The sequence below is a fragment of the Ictidomys tridecemlineatus genome, chromosome 3 (assembly GCF_052094955.1).
Source record: "Ictidomys tridecemlineatus isolate mIctTri1 chromosome 3, mIctTri1.hap1, whole genome shotgun sequence".
In the NCBI taxonomy this organism is placed as follows: Eukaryota; Metazoa; Chordata; class Mammalia; order Rodentia; family Sciuridae; genus Ictidomys; species Ictidomys tridecemlineatus.
This window is the reverse complement of record NC_135479.1, coordinates 63,279,475-63,298,220: the sequence shown is the minus strand read 5'-3', so window position 1 is coordinate 63,298,220 and position 18,746 is coordinate 63,279,475. Positions and strand designations below refer to the sequence as shown.

The 18,746-nt window shown below is 54.4% G+C and overlaps 1 protein-coding gene across 4 annotated transcripts in view; it reads right to left on the bottom strand.

The window, feature by feature from the left end:
- The window catches only part of Pemt (phosphatidylethanolamine N-methyltransferase), a 75,596-nt gene that overhangs the window by 17,065 nt on the left and 39,785 nt on the right, over window positions 1-18,746 (bottom strand). For all 4 annotated transcript variants that reach the window (XM_021736011.3, XM_005339449.4, XM_021736010.3 and 1 more), the window contains one exon: window positions 2,081-2,196. In XM_021736011.3, coding sequence (XP_021591686.2) covers window positions 2,081-2,196 — 116 coding nt within the window. The remainder of the gene's footprint in view (window positions 1-2,080; window positions 2,197-18,746) is intronic.

The window sequence follows — 18,746 nt, the reverse complement described above, 5'->3', positions numbered from 1 at the left end:
TGTGGCACTGACCAGTGTTTCTGGACAGTCACACAGTCTGGCCAGCGGGCAGTGGGGTTATGTGGCCCAGGGGGCTCAGCCCACTCATGAGGAGTGCCTGATCCCAAACTGGTTCCCTAGGCTCCTTCAGCCCAACGTACTTCTCAGCCTCAGTGTCCCCTCAGTCTCCTCCCACACACCGTCTGCTGGGATCTGGAGGGCCCAGGTCCCCACCATCCTGCGGGTGCAGCCCATCCTCTGTACGTAGAAACACTCTGTGGGCCACCTCCCAGGTGGCAGGGCTGGGAAGAGGCCCATCTCGCTTTCCTCCTGTGAGCCCAGCCCAGTGGCACCCGGCTTGCGACCGCCCCTTTCCTCTGACCTGAGTGGATCAGACCTTTGCTCACAGAGCTGCGAGACCCACTATGTCTTGCCAAGCCCCACTTTCCCCACCTGCACAGTGGGCCCCCTCCCACCTACGGACAACAGATGTGAACGTGCTGTGGTCGGTGAGTGTGCAGGCCGAGCGGGACCCAGGCCTAGAGGAGGTGTGGCCCACCCAGCCCTTGCCCTGTCATAGGGTGAGCAAGGTTTCCCTGGAGAAGCTTTTCCATGCTCAAACCAGGGCGGGTGCCACAGGACCCACTTCCTCTGAGCACCGAGACCCTTGAGATACTCACAGGACTTGGGACAGCTTCAGACCAAAGCCAGGAGGCACCAGCCAGGAGCCAAAGCAGGGGTAGAGGCTGACCCAGCAGGACCCTCCCCACCCACCCTTGTGCTCCTGGATCACAGAACAGCCCAGCCCACAACCATGGAGAGAAGACATGCAGGGTGTGCAGCTAGGGTGCCCTGCCAGCAGAGAGGGAGCCCTGGGTGACACACTTACAGTGCGTGAGTGTGAGGAGCCTGACTCGACGCCCATGCCCACTGCCCAGCTCCCGCAAGCCAGTCGTGGAGCACAGAGCAGGCTGCTTCATGTATGTGCCCTATGCCGGCAGAGCCACAGGGATAAGAAGAGTGGGCAGGATCGGGCAGCCCACGGCCTGTCTAAGCAGCTACAACTCAGCCCCCAGTGACCGGTTCCCCTGGAAATGTGGCCAGAGTCACCGGAGCTTCTGAACTGCTCTGAGTCAGACACGGGGATTCTTAGGCACCACAGGGGCCACATTCAGCCCCGGAGCCACCAGGGTGGCTCTCGCAGAGCCCAGAAATAGGACCCCAGGCCCAGAGGCAGGGCCATGCTGCACTCAGCACAGTCCCAGTGCCTCAGTGCCCCCATCATCCCTGCACAGCCTGCGTCCCCAGGGTACCCCCAGGACAGGCACATTCAGGGATGGCAGAGAGTGGGGTGGCCTCGTGTCTGGGAGGAAGCCTTCAGTCCTAGGCCCACAGGGCTGACCTTCATCATCTAAATTCAGCTCACCCACTCTCGCCTTTCTCTTTCAAGACAGGAGGGTAACATGTCCCAAGGCCACAGATGGACTGAGTGCTTCCTTGTGAGTGTGTGGTAACCGGGATTGAACCTAGGGCCCTCTACCCCTGAGCCACACCCCCAGCCCTTTCTATTTTGAGACAGAGTCTTGCTAAGTTTCTGAAGCTGGCCTGGAGCTCATGACCGACCCTTCTACATAGACCTTCCCAAGTCACTGGGATTACAGGCAGCTGCCACCACACCTGGCTCTGGGTGGCCTCCTGACACGGATTCACACCTAGGCCTGGGAGATGTCAGACTCTGGCCCCTGGGGGCTCCCAACCTGGGCATCTGCCCCCTGCCCAGCAGTTCTTGGATGGGGCTCTGGGGCTACAAGCCTGGGGACCACCTGGTATGTCTCCTTCTGTTTCTCCATGTCCCAGACATGGAAATCAGATAGTGGAACAGTCTGATTTACAGTGTCTCCTTTCTGGGATCCCTAGGATCCCTCTGCTGGCAGAGGCTGTGCTGTGGCATGAGGCCCTGGAGAGCCGAGCTCCCTGTGTATCCAGATACGAGAGTCCCCACGTCGTAGCAGCCCCCTCCGACACAGCCCTCCAACTCTGGGGCCATGGGTTTTCACAGTGACAGTGACCTGCACAAGGCGGGCCAGCCTGGGTGGCTTACCAGTGTGAGCGCAGGACATTCAAGAGCAGGATGACGCCACCGAGGGAGTAGCAGGCCAGGTAGGGGGATCCAAAGGCCCTGCTCAGCTGGCGGGTTTTCTGTTCCCATCTTGCAACCTACGTGACAGGCAGAAAGAAGGGGAACAAAGTGTGAGGGGTTTATCAGGAAGAATTCAGGGCAAGAGCATGGGGTGGGGGGCAAGTCCCCCTCTGTATTCCCAGGTTCCCGAATCCCCAGTGTCAAGGAAGGAGAAGCGCGTAGGAGCACCTGCCCCCTGCCTCAGCCAGCCAGCTAGGCCTCAGGGCCAGCTTTGCAGGGTTTCTACACTCCCTTGGTCCCATTATGTACAATTCCAAAAAGGCCCAGCAGACAAGAGAAGCAAGAAGAGCCAGAGGAAGTTCTCGGAACAGTGGAAGCACCCTGGGTCCTGCTCCTGCCCTGGAGTCCATCCAGGGAAGGAATGGGAAGCCCCTCCCCCTCCCCCTGTGCTCTCCTGAAGGCACCGGTTTCCAGACTTGTGATTCTTAGCCACAGAATCCTTTTGCTTCTTCCAACCCATCACGTCTGGAACCTCCACATTCAGAAACGGACAGGGCAGGGAAGCAAGCACCGGGTTCCCCTGCCTTTCCAAGGGCCTCGCTGGTTGCCTTCCCCAAATGTCAAGGCACAGATGCTTGCTGCCCCACCTGGGCTTCTGCTGCCCGGCCAGCCCAGTGCCCGGATGAAGGCACAGGGTAGAAGGGAAGACAAGGGGGGGAGGTACATAGAACATGCAGAAGGGCAAATATGCAGTCTGGGGTTCTAATTAGGTGAGAAGTCCCTTCTCTGGGTGGGGCATGAATCTGAACCCATACGTATGTGCATGTGCATGTGAAGAGGGTCCCCAGCTTGTGACACTTCAACTTAGCAATTTTCAAACTTTATGATGGTATAAAAGGGATAGCCTGTGTCTTTTCTTGGGTTATCAATGTGTAATCTGACCCTTCCTCCCGACACTGGGCAGTGGCAGTGAGCCACAGCTCCTAGTCAGCTCCGCGATCACCAGGGGGAACAAGTGGTACCCTACAGTATTCTGTGTGACAGTCTTTTGTGGATACAGTAAATGACACAAGCTATTCAACACTATGATAAAATAGGTTTTGTATGTTGGGTGATTTTGCTGACTGTAGGCTGACTGAGTGGTGGGAGCATGTTTAAGCCTGGAGAGACGGTGAGGCTGTTCGGTAGCCTAAATGCATCTTTGCCTTAACAATGTTTTCAATTTGCAATAGGTTTATCAGCACATAGCCCCTTTGTTAAGTCCAGGAACATCCATTAGGAAGGACCAAGGTCTCTGGCTGCTGATACTGCCGCCCTGGGGCGCTGTGGGCTGTGACACACCAGGGCCAGCCATCTATCGCCATCCTGGCCCCACGGTGAGTCTATTTGCTGCCTCACCCAGCTTCCCAGATGGACCTGCCTTTCCCAGAAGCCAATCAGTTGGCAAGTGATGACTAGCTCAAGGCCCTGCCCGTGAGCTGGCCCAAGGCCACGACTCCCTCTCCAGGAGGCAGCTCTAGTCCTGGGCCTGTCCTTGGAGCTCCTGGGCAGCAGGGCTGGTGGGAGGGGCATGGGCCCACATTTACGGGAAGGAGAGCAAGGTGGGAGGTTCCAGGGCCTGCCCCTCCGTCAGCTGTCAGCTCATCTGCAGTGTTCCAGAAGCTAGGCGGCCCTTTGTCCTGCCAGGGCAGGAGCCGCGGCTGAGCCCATGGGAAGCTCAGTCCCCTCTCTAGAGGGGGTCGGGGAAAGGCGCAGTGCTGGAGCGCACAGGGTGGGGGAATATCGTAATACCTCGCAGCCGGCTGGGGCATCATGGTGCCTGGGGCCACGAATGTCACAGTCCTTAGGGCCACTTCTTTTTTTCCCTTTTAGCCCAAACTGGCAACCATCACTGTGATCTCATTCCAGAACACTTCTGTCACCCCAAAGTGAACCCTGCACCCATCAGCAGTCCCTCCCATGTCCCTTCCCTATCCATCCCCTGGCAACCACCGGTCTGCTCCCCATCTCCACAGATTTGCTATTCTGGACATTTCCTATACCACAGTCATACAACACATGGCCCTTTGAGTCTTGCTGCCTTTACTCGTTTCCAAGATTGACGCGTGTTATGGCACACATGTGTACTGCATTCCTCTTAGTGGCTGAATATTATCCTGTTAAATAAAGACACCGTTTTCTGGCTATCATCAGTTGATAGACATTTGGATTTACACTTTTTGGCTATTACAAATAATGCCACTGTGAACAAGGTTTGTGAGGGACTGGGCTGTAGCTCAGTGGTAGAGCGCTTGCCTGGCATGTGTGAGGCACTGGGTTCGATCCTCAGCACCACATATAAATAAACAAACAAAATAAAGGCATTGTGTCCTTCTAGAACTACAAACATTTTTTTTTTTTAAAGGCTTTCCTGGACATGCATTTTCCTTTCTTGGGTACGTAGTACCTAAGAGCAGCTTTTTAGTTAGACAATCCACTTCATTTGCCTTTGAAGACTCAGCCCAACTCAATTAACGGGCGAGTGCCTACTGGTGTAGGCCAAGGTGCCAAGTGCTGTTGAAGCTCCAGAAATACATAAACGGGCCAGGCCTGCCTGGGGGAGCAGAGTCCACTGGCCAACAGAGACGAGTCTCTGCCTGTGTGTCTGCTCCTGCAGGCAGATGGCAGGACAGACAGGCCCTGAATCTGGAGGGGTGTCGGGGTAGTCTGATGTCTGTGCACAGGACGGGGTTCCTTCTGGAGGGCTGTGGGAGACGGGGCCACCTCCAAGGCCACAGCACGGGGTACAGAGCGCCTGTCTTCACAGCATGAAGACCCTGCGGAGGCCTGAAGTGCCCTCCCTGGGCCAGAGGAAGCAGCCTGGCTTCCAACTCGCACTGACTCAAGTCACAGTGGGAGACATGTCCAGAGAGAGGTCTGTAGGGGGCTCCAGGGAGGGGAGCAGTGTGTGCCCACCCAGGGTGAAATACCGCTAAACAATGCCACAGTCACCATCCATCCAGCGTCACACAGCCAAAAAGAAGTGCAGCAGAAGAACTCTCCAGACCCCCGTCTAGACCCTTTCTATCTACCGAGGCCTGTGAGCCCATTTGCTTTTCAAATGAGTCACACTGGCACACGGTGTCCCCCTAGAACATGATCCTAAGACATGGTTTTTTAGTTCATTCGAGTTTTTCTCTCCCACAGAGAGGCCTGTGACCCTTCCCCAGGCCCTGGTGCCACAATAGTCAGGCCCTAGATCTGGTGTCCAATTTATCCTCCTCACTCTGGGAAGCCACTTCCTCTCTCAGGACTGTCATCTACAGATCAAGGAGGTGGAGGGTGGCAATCTGAGCTGCCAACTTACCATATCCAAGGAATGTGACTCCTCCTTTCAGAAACGCAGCACCGGGAGCTGGGGTGTGGCTCGGTGGTGAAGGACCTACCCCCATGCAGGAGGCCCTGGGTCCCCACCTCTGTACCACCAAGAGGAAAGGACAAGGAAGGACCTGAAGTGCCCTCCCTGACACCCCTGGAGGGATGGGCAAACTGTCCAGTGCTGGCTGCAGAGACGTGCCAGGGAGGGCCTGAGGGGACGTGTCAGGGTCATGGTGACACCCGGGAACCTGCACAGGTCAAGTGGCCCTCCATCAAGCTAGTTGTTTGCAACTTTTGAAGGTGACCTCTAGGGCCAGATGAGAAGGGCTGCCAAGGTCATTTACCCCACAGGGCCACCCCTGTCCCCTGAAGGCAGGTCTTTTCTCCTGATTAAAGAGGCCTCCTAGATGTGTCCCGGGACACCCAACTGTGAAGGGGTGTGAGTGGGCAGGCCCTGGCCTGGAGCCCACAGTCTAGCACTGGGCCGACTCAGTGTCACAGTGTCCTACAGGGCGGTGGGAGGGAAGCCTTCCTCCAGAGTCGGCTCCAGGTTCCCAGGACTTTGTTCTGGTGACAAGGGCTAATGTGCTATTCTCAGCCTCTCCCACAGAGTGAGCCCCACTTTCTTCTCAGTCTAGGAAAGGGTGGGCGATGCTCTTGCAGAACAACCCAATGACAGTCAAAGACCACAAGGAAAGAGGAAGAGGAAGCGGTCAATTGGTGAATCGTGAATCCCATGAACAGTCCTCATCTGCCTCCCGGCTGGCCTGGCTGCCTTTTTATTCGATCACTATTATTTCAAGGAGATCAATAAACCACCAGCCAGTGCGACTCCCGGGTCTGAGGTTAATTTCCCTCCCTAGCCGGCAGCCCCACCATCCCCTCTTCGGGCGCCCGGCTGCACACTTCATCCAATTAAGGGGCCGGAAGCAGGCAGAGAGCTGGAGACCAGAGCCAGTCATGAGGGTCGGGTGTGGGTGACGTAGGCGCTCTCAGCACGTGGCAGGAGGAGGAATGACAGGTGCTTCTGCTCTCACTGCTCCTAGGTTTGCTCATCATCCCCATTTCCAGAACCCCATCCCATGTCCAAACTCCTTCCCTCTTTAGGACTGCCAGACAAATACAAGCTGCCCCAGATAAATGAGAATGGCAGAAAAACAAGCAATTTTTCAGTGTGAGCTATTCTGAAAGTCACATGGAACTCATTTTGTCGTACCAAAAAAAAAAATCATTTGTTGTCTACCCAAAATTTATATTTCTTGGAGATTCTAAATTTGTTTTTGCAGTGGGCAGCCCTGAACAGGGGGTCCCCAGCTCAATTCCATCATGGATAAGACCCCCAGGATCTCCAAATGTTGATTCATTTTCTTTTTTCACTATTTTTCAAATCTCTCCCACAAGCCAGGCGTGGTGGCACACGCCTGTAATTCCAGCAAGTCGGGAGGCTGAGGCAAGAGTATTGTAAGTTTGAGGCCAGCCTCAGCCACTTAGAAAGGTCCCAGCGGCTCAGGAGGCTGAGGCAGGAGAATCAAAACCAGCCAACTTAGTGAGGCCCCATTTCAAAATTTAAAAAAATAAAATATAAAAAAGGGATGGGGATGTGGCTCAGTGTTTAAGCCCTGGTATCAAAACAGACAAACCAATAAAAGAATGGGGGAGGAAACTCAATGGTAAAGCACCACTGAACCAGGTTTAATCCCCAGCACAAGAGGAGGAAAGCTGGGATGCAGTAGAACCCAGGATGCCATCCTAGGGGTGATGGCCACAGCCAGCTGAAAAGTCCACAGGCAGATCACCCAGCTGCCAGCCACTGCAAACAATTCAGGTGAAGATATGAAACACATCTCACCCCCTTCCTAGTGTGGGGGGAGGATCAGAGCAGGCAATGGATGGAAGCACATCAGCATTTCATCCAGGCGCATGAGCATCCTGACTCTTCCCTGGTCTGTGGCTCCTAGACAGTGCCCTGTTGGCCTCTGGTCCCACTTCCATGGGGGGAGGCTGTCCAGCCACGCTGATGATGCCGGCCTCAGTACCAAAATAGGGGAGTGGGGCGGGTTGGGCGTCTTCAGTGGTAGAGCACATGCCTCGCATGAATCAGGCCTGCGCTCCATCTCCAGCACCAGTTACGACGATGATCATAGGGCTGGGGGGTAGCTCAGTGGTAGAGAACTTGCCTAGCACATAAGAGGCCATGGGTTCAAACCCCGCATCACAAATAATAATAATGATAAAGTCAATAAATAAATGATAAAGTCAGTAATAATGATAATGCCTGGGCACGGTGGCACACGCCTGTAATCCCAGTGGCTTGGGAGGCTGAGACAGGGGGATCGAAGGTTCAAAGCCAGCCTCAGCAATCGTGAGGCACTAAGCAACTCAGTGAGACCCTGTCTCTAAATAAAATACAAAATAGGGCTGGGGATGTGGCTCAGTGGTCGAGTGCCCCTGAGTTCAATCCTTGGTACCAATAATAATAATAAATTTTATCTAACAATTAAATATTCTGAGTTTTCAGATTAAAACCCAGGCTTCCATCTTGTGGTGGAAATCTCTATGATAGGACCATGGTGGGCCTGCCACCGCATGGCTGGGGATGGAGCAGAATCAGTGTCTCTGCTGTAGGGGACTGTGCTCACCGCTATAGTCTGTGACTTAGGTGTCCCTCAAAGGCCACTGTGTTCAAGGACTCATCTGTGAAGTAGCACTGTTGGAAGGTGGTGGGACCTTCACTAGGCGGGGCCTAGAGGGGGGTCTCCAGGTCACTGGAGTGTGCCCTTGAAGGAGCCAGTGGAACGGCAGCCCCTTCCTCTTTGGTTTCCCTGCCGTGAGGTGAGTGGTCTGGCTCTGCCGCCAGTCCCTGCTGTGATGTGCCACAACAGGGACAGCTCATGGAACGAAACCTCTCAAACCGTGGGCCAAAGCCAAACTTTTCTCTTTATAAGTTGATTGTCTCTTGAAGTCACAGGAAGCTGGCTGACACGTTCACTGTGTGAACTGATGGGCTCATGGTGGCTCCTGAAGCTGCAGGCACATGAAGTGCCCACCAGGGAGCTGTGCCAGCCACTGCCCACACATGCCCAATGCAAACAGCACCACAGCGGGCACAGCACAGTGACCTCACACTCCCGAGGCCTCCAGTGTGTCAGCCCTGCATGCCATGTGCCTATCACCACACCCTGGCAGAGTGTCATTTCCATCAGAGTCCACAGAGAAGGAGAAATCTGTCTCCAGGAAGTTGCTGAAAATGGGGGCTGGCTCTGTGATTCCCTGTGTTAGAGCCAGGAGCTGCCAGCACTGCATGGCGACCTACCCTTTCACAAGGATCGCTAGAGCTGCTGGTTTCATAGGAAAAGGCCCAAAGGCTACCTGTGTCAGCACAGAGTATCCTTGGATCTGGATACCCTTGGATCATGGAGCCAGTCTTTACAAATTAGGTGACCCTGGACTGTTTCCTCTGCTTGAATAACAATAACATCTATCACAGAGTGTTACCCTAGGATTATAGAAGATCCACAGGATGTGCTCAGCCCAGGGCCAAGCAAGCCTCTGTAAAAGGAGCTGCTTCTATTATTCACATACTGTCGTGTCCCTGGGAGACCATGGCCCAGGGATGCTGACAACCCAGTGGTACATGGCAGAACCAGGTAGGTCTCGGGTCTGCAAGGCGTCCTGTGATTTGGTGCTCACCGCCCAAAGACAAGAATCAGTCTCCAACTCAAGAAAACTGTAATAAGGATGCTCTTGTTTATATGTCATGTGTGTGATTAAATAATGATCATTAAAGCCAAGTGTGCATCATTCATTGAAAATACCAATGCCTCAGGTATCCATAAGACGCAGCAGGAACCAGGGGAGAGGCCTGGAGCTGACTTCTCCAATTCTTTGAGGGCTAGAAAGCATCAGGGCAGCTACCTTCTGAGGACCAGCCCCTTTTCTGGAGACATCCTCTTAGCTGCTTCTCCATGTCTTACATGTCCTTGAACTGAGAGCTGATGAGGGTGATTTTTTTAAAGACCCCATTTGAAGGGAGAAAGAGTCTCCTTCACATTCACCGAAGGAGTAACTTGAGCACCCACATTGGCACCCAGCAGGCAAGCATTTACTTATGGTTTCAAACACCTGCTCCTCTACTGTCCACACTGGGCAGCTGATCTGTCCTCTCGTCCTCAGTTTCCTGGTCTGTGTAAAGTGAAGCTGACAACATACTGCCTCGGAGTGTCACCCTGAGGATAAAGGAATGACTGCATATGTCTGGAATGTGACAGACAATCATGTGGAATAGGACCATGTTTTCATTTTAGTGTAGACAGATGAGTGGGAGCTGAAGCATGAAAAAGGCCAGGCTATTGGCCAGTAACAAAAGTTTTATGTGACCTAGGGTCACCAGGGAGATGACAGAAAGCCCAAGCCACACTGGGACACCAGGTGCATTCGGAGCCAGGTCCTCCCCCTTCCCAGCCACCCCTGAATGACCTCACAGAGCTCCTCCTTTCCCACTCTGCTTCCTTCTATTGCTAAATTGGCCCAAAGCCCAGCTCTAGTCCCAGGATCCCATCTGAACTCCTCAGAAAAAAGCCATGTTCCCCACAGCCAGCCTAGGGGTCCCAGCCGTGCACCTGGGGCATGCTGCACAGTCTGTGACCATCTCCAACTGAAGCCCTAGACTCCAGGCTTTGTGTCTGCAACTTTTGCTGGGGAAGAGTCGGGTCTTCGTTAGCTTCATAAGAACCAAAGAGAGAGCCTGGTCCCTTCCATTCAGATGTGCAGTCGGATTCAGCACCCCTGCTTGCTTTCTGCCTTCCTGCATTTGTCCCCAGCTCCTCCTGGCTGCAGCTAGGCCTTCCCCGTCCCCAATCCTATTCACTCACTTCCCGTCCCCTGAGCTGTCCCTGAACATCCTAACAGCACCAGGCTCCAGCCAGCACCTGCTTATTCCTCTGAATGCCTGCCACACTCCCCTGGTGAATTGTGGCCATGGTTTCACAAATCAGACCCTGGTTGACACACCCTGCCTCTGGGTGCTGGAGCTGCCACTGAGGAGGGGCTTGGGGACACAGGGAGACCACAGGTTGCACATCCCAGTGAGCCAGGCCTCTAGGGTGAGGTTGGCTGGGAGGAAGTGGAGACTGTTCAGGAGCCCTGAGGCCCCATGAAGAAGGGAGGGAGGAGGCCCCCAGGGAAAGGCACAGTGTGAGGCTACAAGACCACAGTCCCTCCTGGGGGAGAGTGACACACAGGGGTCAGAGTGGGGGAGATCCCCTGTGGGCACTTACCTGGGTCTTCTCTCTCCCACATCCCAACCCAAGCCCCCTGAAACACAGGCTCCTTTGGAGCAAGAAACTCAGGGCTCCTCTGGCAGCAGGAGGTGGGCTTTGGAGTCTGTTGGGGCCCACTGGAGGGACAGCCTGAGGCTGCCAAGGCCACCAGATGGTCCCACCAGCCCTAGAGGGCCCAGCAGCATGAGAACAGCTCATCTGAGGTGCACTTCCTGTCTCACCTGAAGCAAAGGTTGACATGACACCATCAAACACAGCAGGTGCACACAGCCAGGTGTGGGGCCCAGAGCCCGATCCCTACTGAGCTAGGTGAGCCCCTGGACTAGCAAATGAGCTCTTGCCCCATCCTCCCTCGACCACCTGCCCCCTCTCTGCTTCCACCCCAAGTGGCCTCACTTCCACCTGCCCTTTCCCTGACGCCCAGGTGCACACCGTCCTTCCAGGTATAGAAAAGCCGAGGCTCCCTCTCGAGGCCTGTCCCAATCTGGCCAGCATATCTCTTCCTCTTTGGAGCAGTGAGCCTGTGCCCAGCCCCCTCCAGTGCACAGTAACAGCAGCAGCAAGGACAGCATCAGTGACAATGTTCCCTGGCACACGCCTCAAGTGCCCTGTCACAGGACACAGCTCACCCACAGCTTTTGACAGAAATTACCTGCTGTTTCCACCAGCTTGTAGAGCGAATCAATGTCCAGGTACACTCTCAAGGTGTCCCCCTGCAATACAGTCACATTTGCACTTGACTGCCTGAGAGAGGGTCCCAGATCACACTGGTGCAAACACCACTGCAGCAGGCACAGCACAGTGACCTCACACTCCCGAGGCCTCCAGTGTGTAAGCCCAGGGTGTAATCACTTATCTGATAAGAGACTCATATCCAGGATATAGAAAGAATTCTTAAAACTCAATCATAACAAAATAAATGTGTTCCCACTAGAGTGGCTAAAGATAAAAAGACTAACCACACCAAGGCTGGGCAGGAGCAGAGCAACTGGGAGTCTCAGTCACTGTTGATCAAAAAGTAGAAAGGTCCAGCACTTTCAAAAGTAGTCTCTTAAAAAGCTAAACACACATCTACTAAATGGCCCAGCCACTCCACTCCTGGTATTTTGCTGAAGAGTGAGGAAAGCAGCTGCCTAAGCAAAGACTTGAACATGGATGTTTCCAGCAGTTTTATTCCAAATAGTCAAAAACTGGAAACAACCTGGGGGAAGGAGTAAACAAACTATATCCGTTCTGTGTATAGATACTTTGTATCCATATGATGCAACACTCTACAGAAATGAAAGGGAACTATTGATACAGTAACAGTTAATTATAACAATGCAAAAGTAACAATGCAGGCCAGGCCAGGTGGAGATTGCCTATAATGCCTGTGGGGAGGCTGAGGCACGAGGATTGCAAGTTCAAACCAGACTGGGCAATTTAGGGAGGCCCTAAGCAACTGTGTGAGACTCTGTTTCACAATACAAAATAAAAAAGGCTCAGTGGTTTAGTGCCCCTGGGTTCAATCCCTGGTTGAACATATACTGGATGATTCCATTTATAAAAATACTTGCAAATGCAAACTACATCTATCGACAGAAAGTAGGTCAGTGGTAACTTAAGTAGGGGAGCAGGCAGGATGGAGCAAGAGGGAGGGACCACAAAGGGACTCAAAGACACTTGGGGGGCAATGAAAATGTTCACAACCCTCATGGAAAAGAGGTGGCTTCTTGGGTTAAACTCACTTCACATAGGTGCTGTTTGTGGTATTCTTCAACAAACCTGTTTAAAATGAAATTATTAAATTTTGAAATGTGGTAAAGTATCACAGTTGTGGTTTTTAAAGTCCTTATCTATTAGAAATTCTATATTTCAGGGCTGGGGTTGTGGCTCAGCGGTCCCTGCGCAAGGTGCGGGGTTTGATCCTCAGCACCACATAAAAACAAATAAAAAAATATAAAGGTGTTGTGTCCAACTACACACACACACACACACACACACACACACACACACACACACTCACACACAAGGTGAAATAACATGGTGTCAGGATCTGCTTTAAAACACCCTGGCAAAAGAGAGGGGAGAGGAAGGGGGAGGAGAGAAGGGACGGTGACCGGGGAGATGGTGCAGAGGATAGAGGAACAAGGGACACACAGCCCCAGCATGAGCTCCTTCCTAACAGGCACAGTGGTGGAGGGGTCAACATAAACAGTGGAACAGCAATGTGGACCAGCTGTCCACTGACCACGTGAGCGTGGCCAGGTCCCCAGGTTCCTTTAGTTAAGGCCCTCACTGAAGAGCCAGGGAGGGCTCCCTCTCCCCTTGGGTTCTGGGGGGGTGTTTTATAGAAGAGCTTGCCCAAGGGCACACAGGGAGCAAATGGATTCAAACCAGGGTCTGGCTCCAGGTGTGGGCCCTCCTGGGCTTGGCCCCCAGCATTCCCAGGGACTTCTAGCTCTGAAAGGAGGGCTCTGCAGGGACCCCACCCCCACCCCCAGGACACCCTGCTGTCCACCCAGCCCCGCTTCACCTCTCAGTACAGAGATGCCCACCCAGGAGGCCTGGCAGCAGCTGCACTCGGGCAGCGCCACATGACCCCAAAGCCTTCTGACGGACCAGCTGCCTGGAGGGAAGGGTTGAGCAAGGACAAGCTGCCCAAGACCACACTCGATGAGCCCCATTTCCCCTACCTGGTCCCAAGTCTCTGTCCTGGGCTTCACCCAACACACTCGGGCCAAGGTCAAAGGCCTCCTACACCAGCCCCGGGTTCCTCAGAAGAGCCAGTGCCTTGGGTCCAAAGCACACACAGGTGCTTCCCAACCTTTCCTCCTGGGGCTCGGAGGGCCTCAGGGTCCCACTGTCACCTCCACACTCCACTGCTGAGGACAGATAGAAGGGAGCATTCGTGGAAGCTCCCCCCGACCCTGCAGGTGGCTCCTGGGGACTGGGTAGAGGGATAATGGCGAGGAGCCATCCCTTCCTGACCTGGCAGGGAAGTTCTCAGGGCTCCCTTCCCCCCACCCTCCCCTCAAGAGAGCCCATCACCCCTGGGGGCTTCTCCTCTAGATGAGGCTCTATCCTGCACAGTCTCCCTGGAGGCTGGTAGAGGCCATTGCCTTGTGGGATCCAGTGTGGCTGCAGGACTCCCTTGCAGGCCAGGGAGGGCACGAACAGACAGGATGTCAGCCGTGTGAGAGATCTAGGGCAGTGACGATGCACTTGACCCCTTTCCTGCTTATAAAGATACCAGTCCCTAACATTGGGCCAGTGCTGCCCTGGAAAGAAGGGAGAGAGAGGGGGGCACCCCAGACGCACAGCCCCACAGCTACCTGCCTTGGCCCTTTCCTTTCTGCTGAGATCCCCCACGAGGGCAGATCCTGTCCTTAAATGTCCCCAGGCCCACCCCTATAAGAGAATCAGTGGTCCACGATGGCAGAAGGCTGCAGCTCCTCCCGACCACAGGCCCAGTCCTGGGCCCCAGAAGCCTGCAGCGAGCTCTTCCAACACTGGCCTCAGACAGGGTCACACTGTGTGGACTGCTCTCCTGTCCACGAGTCATGCTCCACCTTGTGGCCTGCTCCTCTGTTCCTGATATTTATCTTTTGGGGGAAACAGGAGGAAAGACAAGACAGGGAGGGGGAAGAGGAGAGCCAAGGGCCACACATGCCTCCAGGGACCAAAGACCCCGCCGCAGGGCCTGGCAAGGCAGGTGAGCCTCTGACATGTCCCCAAGCTCAGCCATCAATCTGGCACCCAGCCCTGGAGCTGGTAGAGTGGGGAGGGCAGACAGCCGCATCTAGACTGTGGCTCTGCCCCTTCCCGTGGGTGGCCTTGGATGAGTCACTTATTCTCTCTCACTGAGTCTTGATCTCCTGGGAGGGGATTTGAGGTGGGGGTGGTGCCTGGCCCAGGCCGGCATGAGCCATTAGACAACTTGGTATCCTTCAACCACCTCACCTTCCAGAGGAGTCGGGGAGTGTTGGTTGACTTTGACCTGAGCTGGGCCTTCTCCTGGGTCCATCCTGCCACCTGCAGGGGATACCCAGACAGAAAGGAACAAGGAGTGGTCAGCTGGTCCACAACCTCAGGAGGGGACAGCATAGCTGCTAGAACCATGGCATGGCCCCTCCTGATTTCTGATTCCCAGCACTCGGGGACCCTCAAGTCCCCAGTGGTAGATGAAGGGTGCTGAAGAGACAGGTGCCTGCGCACACCTTGACAAGGAAGCCGTGAAGTCACCTAGAGACTCTGCCACTCCACTGACACACTGTGGCTTCTCCAAAGCGGACAGTCTCGTGCACCCAGAGAGCCCCAGGCCAGGACAAAGAGAGGCCGCACACGTGAGACACAGTCCTCACTGAGGCAAATCAAATAGACACTAGAAATTTCCTTAATAAATACAGTAAAGAGGACAAGAGAGGTCACTGCTTTATCAAAGGATTCGCTCAGATCCATTGAAATCTGAGGGCTTTTCTACTGCGTTTATCCTGTTTGGTTTCTATGTAGCTTTTTTAGACTTTTTATTTTAAATAAAAGAAGGCCCACCTGTTCAAAGGTACTGGAAAAATAACCCAGGGGTGACTCTTCAACTATTAACCAAGTGCAGGGCAAACCCCGGGTTGCCTTCTTTGGTCAATATTTACATGGACTTCAGCCTGCCTTGGAAAGGAAATTTGAAAGTATCTGGTGAGCGACAGGCTGGTTGTCTGGATACGCAGGGTCCCGATAAGCAGCCAGCAGGTTTCCAAGCAGGGCTTTATGAGCATCCCTGGGGGGCTCAGGCAGCAACAGACACTGGTCATATCAACATCATCATGCTAAGAGTGTCTACTGTCGGCAAAATGGTATTTTTCCCCCTGAAGAAAGATTTTATTTTAGAAGAAGGGATTTTAAAATCTTTAGATCAATCCAGGCAAGGTGGCACACACCTGTAATCCCAGCGGCTCAGGAGGCTGAGACAGGAGGATCGTGAGTTCAAAGCCAGCCTCAGCAAAAGCAAGGCACTAAGCAACTCAGTGAGACTGGAGCATGGGGCTCAGGGCTCAGTCTCTAAAGTAAATACAAAATAGGGCTGCGGATGTGGCTCAGTGGTCAAGTGCCCCTGAGTTCAATCCCAGTACAAAAAATAAAATAAAAAAATAAACTTTAGGTCAGATTTAGAGGCAAAATTTACATACAGTAAAAATGTATGTAAGGGTGGCTGCTACCTCCCAGAACTCTGCAAAGATGTTCTTCACACATCCGTTTAAGTGTACAGTTCTGTGATTTGGACAAATTAATACCATCACATAGACAACATGATCCATACAGGGATGGATTCATCCAACCCTTTAAAAATTCCCTACACCTGGGCAGCCAGGCCCTCCCCACCCCGTCCCTGTCCTCTGTCACCACCACCCCCCTTTTTCTTTTCCAGCATGCCCAGGAAATAGAATCATACCTTCTTGACCCCTTCCCATTGCATGATGCCCCTGCACTGTGTCCAGGGGGTAGTGTGGATCCATGGCTTTGTCCTTTAGGGGCCATGGAAGGCTCTGTGGTGCGCACACACCATGGTCGGCTGGGGTGGGACTGAACACTTTGCAGGAAAGTCCACAGATGGGTTTGCACGTGGCCTCGAGTTTTCATTTCTCCAGTGGGTGGCTGGCTGCCAGCTGATCCATGTCCAGCCCTCCACCCAAATGGCCACAGGGTGTGAGCTACTCAGAGGATTGATGAGCAGGGCAGCTGCTGCCCTCCTTCTGGAGCTCAGAGGAATGGGGCACAGCTTCACGATGAGAAGTAGGGCACCACCTAAAGGACTGGGGGCAGGAACGGGCATTGGGGCATGAGGTGGAGATGAGGATGGTGGCAGGAGGCCTGGAGGGACCAGGTGGGGAGCAGAGCAGAAGACTTCCCCCTCCCCAGCGGGAGGATGAGCAGCATGGGGGCCCATGAGGCAGACTCAAGGGAGGGTGTCCCAGGTGAGCTGCGGGTCTGCTCTAGCACCTGCCCCTGCAGCTCTGCCCGGAGCACGGGGCTCGCACACTGAATGCAGGCAGCACACAGGATGTACAGCAGGAGGGGTGGGTAGGTGCTTGATTGAGCCAGGACCCCCAAACCAGCAACTGAGACCACAGCCACCTGCTGATACCAAGCAGATCCTGTCACCTGTGGTGTCTGGGCAGAGCAGGAGCTAGGGGACATTCAGAAGAGGTCCCACATCCAAGAGGGTATAGAACAAGAGGACGTGAGGCCTGGTCCCACCCTCCCCATGCTACCCCCTCACCACCTCCCTCAACAGCCCCCGCCAGCACAGCCCCTTCCCCCAGGACTCAGAAGATACAGGTGAAGAGTACACCTGGAGAGCACCTCCAACCAGGAGGGCACCTGGCACACCAAAGACTCATCACTAGCAAGCAGATGAGTCTCCCCAAGTGTTCTCCTCTAAGCCCCTGGAAGCATACAGGAGGCACTCGGTATATGTTCACTGATTATAAATATGAATGGGCAGGGAGAGAATCCACTGCCTTGTACTTATCTACCCACTTCCCTCTTTCCAACCCACACCTGCTGTGCCCAGATACCCGGGCAGCTGAGGAGCAGGCTCCACTGAGTCGGACAGGCCCACCGAGGGGCTTGGAGGCTGAGGGTATAACTGAGTGATTATTCCAACTGACAGGATTGCTGCTGATGTCAGCAGAGCTGTGCTCAGCCTGCTGCTGTCTGGAGTGTCACGTGAGGCAGGTGCCAGGCACCAGGCTCCAGGCTGGCTGCTCCCTCCCAGAACCCTGCAAAGATGTTCTTCACACATCTGCAAGTGTGATGGCTTCCCAAGGTCACCTGGGATTGGTCAAGGCCCCTGATCCAGAGCTTGGGCTCTCCTTGCTCCCCTAGCTTCATGCATCCCCACGACCCAGGCTGCTCATCCTCTGGGGCGAGAGCAGCATGGAACCCTTTGTGGTTCACCAGGGCCTGGGCCTGTGGCCGTGGACATGCAGCTGTCTCTGCTCAGCCAGGCAAGGCAAATCCAGCTCCCAGGAAAGAAGGCACAGGAGGCCCCAGGATCAGCCGTGGGGGTAGAGACACTCAGATGCCACAGGGCTTCATCCTCAGGGCTTGGTCCCCAGCCCCAACTTCCACAAGCAGCAGCCACGCCCTGAGCTTGGACTCTGGCCTGCCTGGACTGCTGCAGGCTGAGCACAGAGGGCTCAAGGCCTCCAGAACTAAACAGTGTGGGCTTCATTGTCCAGACAAGGACTCTCAGCTTCAGAGATGAAGCTCAAGAACGTGCAGCTACGGAGACAGGAAGGCGACTGTGCCCAGGGCACCTGCAGCAGGAAGTCCAGCTTGGTCTGCCACTGCAGAAAGTTTCCCCCCAGTTCCTTCCCAGAGGAACAAGCTGCTGGGCCTGACTCCAAGGCCAACCAGAGAGGCCATGGTCACCTGGTGCAGCCCCTGTGTACCGCCTGCCCGGCACTGCCTCCAAAAGGTCCTACGGGGCCAGCAAAGCTCCCTGGGTGTTAGCATGGGGCCCGGAGGGCACAGCTAATCTTGTTATTCTTTAAGATAAGCACTGTGCTGAAGAAAAGTGGTTGGTCTAATTGAGAGCTCTTGCAATTAATCCAGAAAGAGGCGCTAGAGCAGTGTCTGCGGGCTGCTGTCACACCAGTTCGTGGGACCATGGCCTGGAATGGCCGGTGTCAGCTCAGGTGAGCCCTCGTAAGTGCACCATGTGCTTGCAGCTTACTGCAGCCTCCTGGGATCACCTCTGGACCTTGCCTCAGTGCCACCTCCACCCACCTGCCTGGCTGATGCTTCCTGCACTGGGCGCCCATGGGATTGGCGGAATATCCTTGGCCTTCCAGGGGGACCAAGCTGAGCCACAGCAAGGGCACCAAGGTCCCGAGCAGGGGCTGCCTGTGTTTTGGAAGGTTTTCTGTCATGTAAGAAAGGATAGCTTGGATCTTCCAGAAAGGACGGCAACCACAATCCCAGTGTTTCTCTCACTGCTGGGGCTTCTGGAA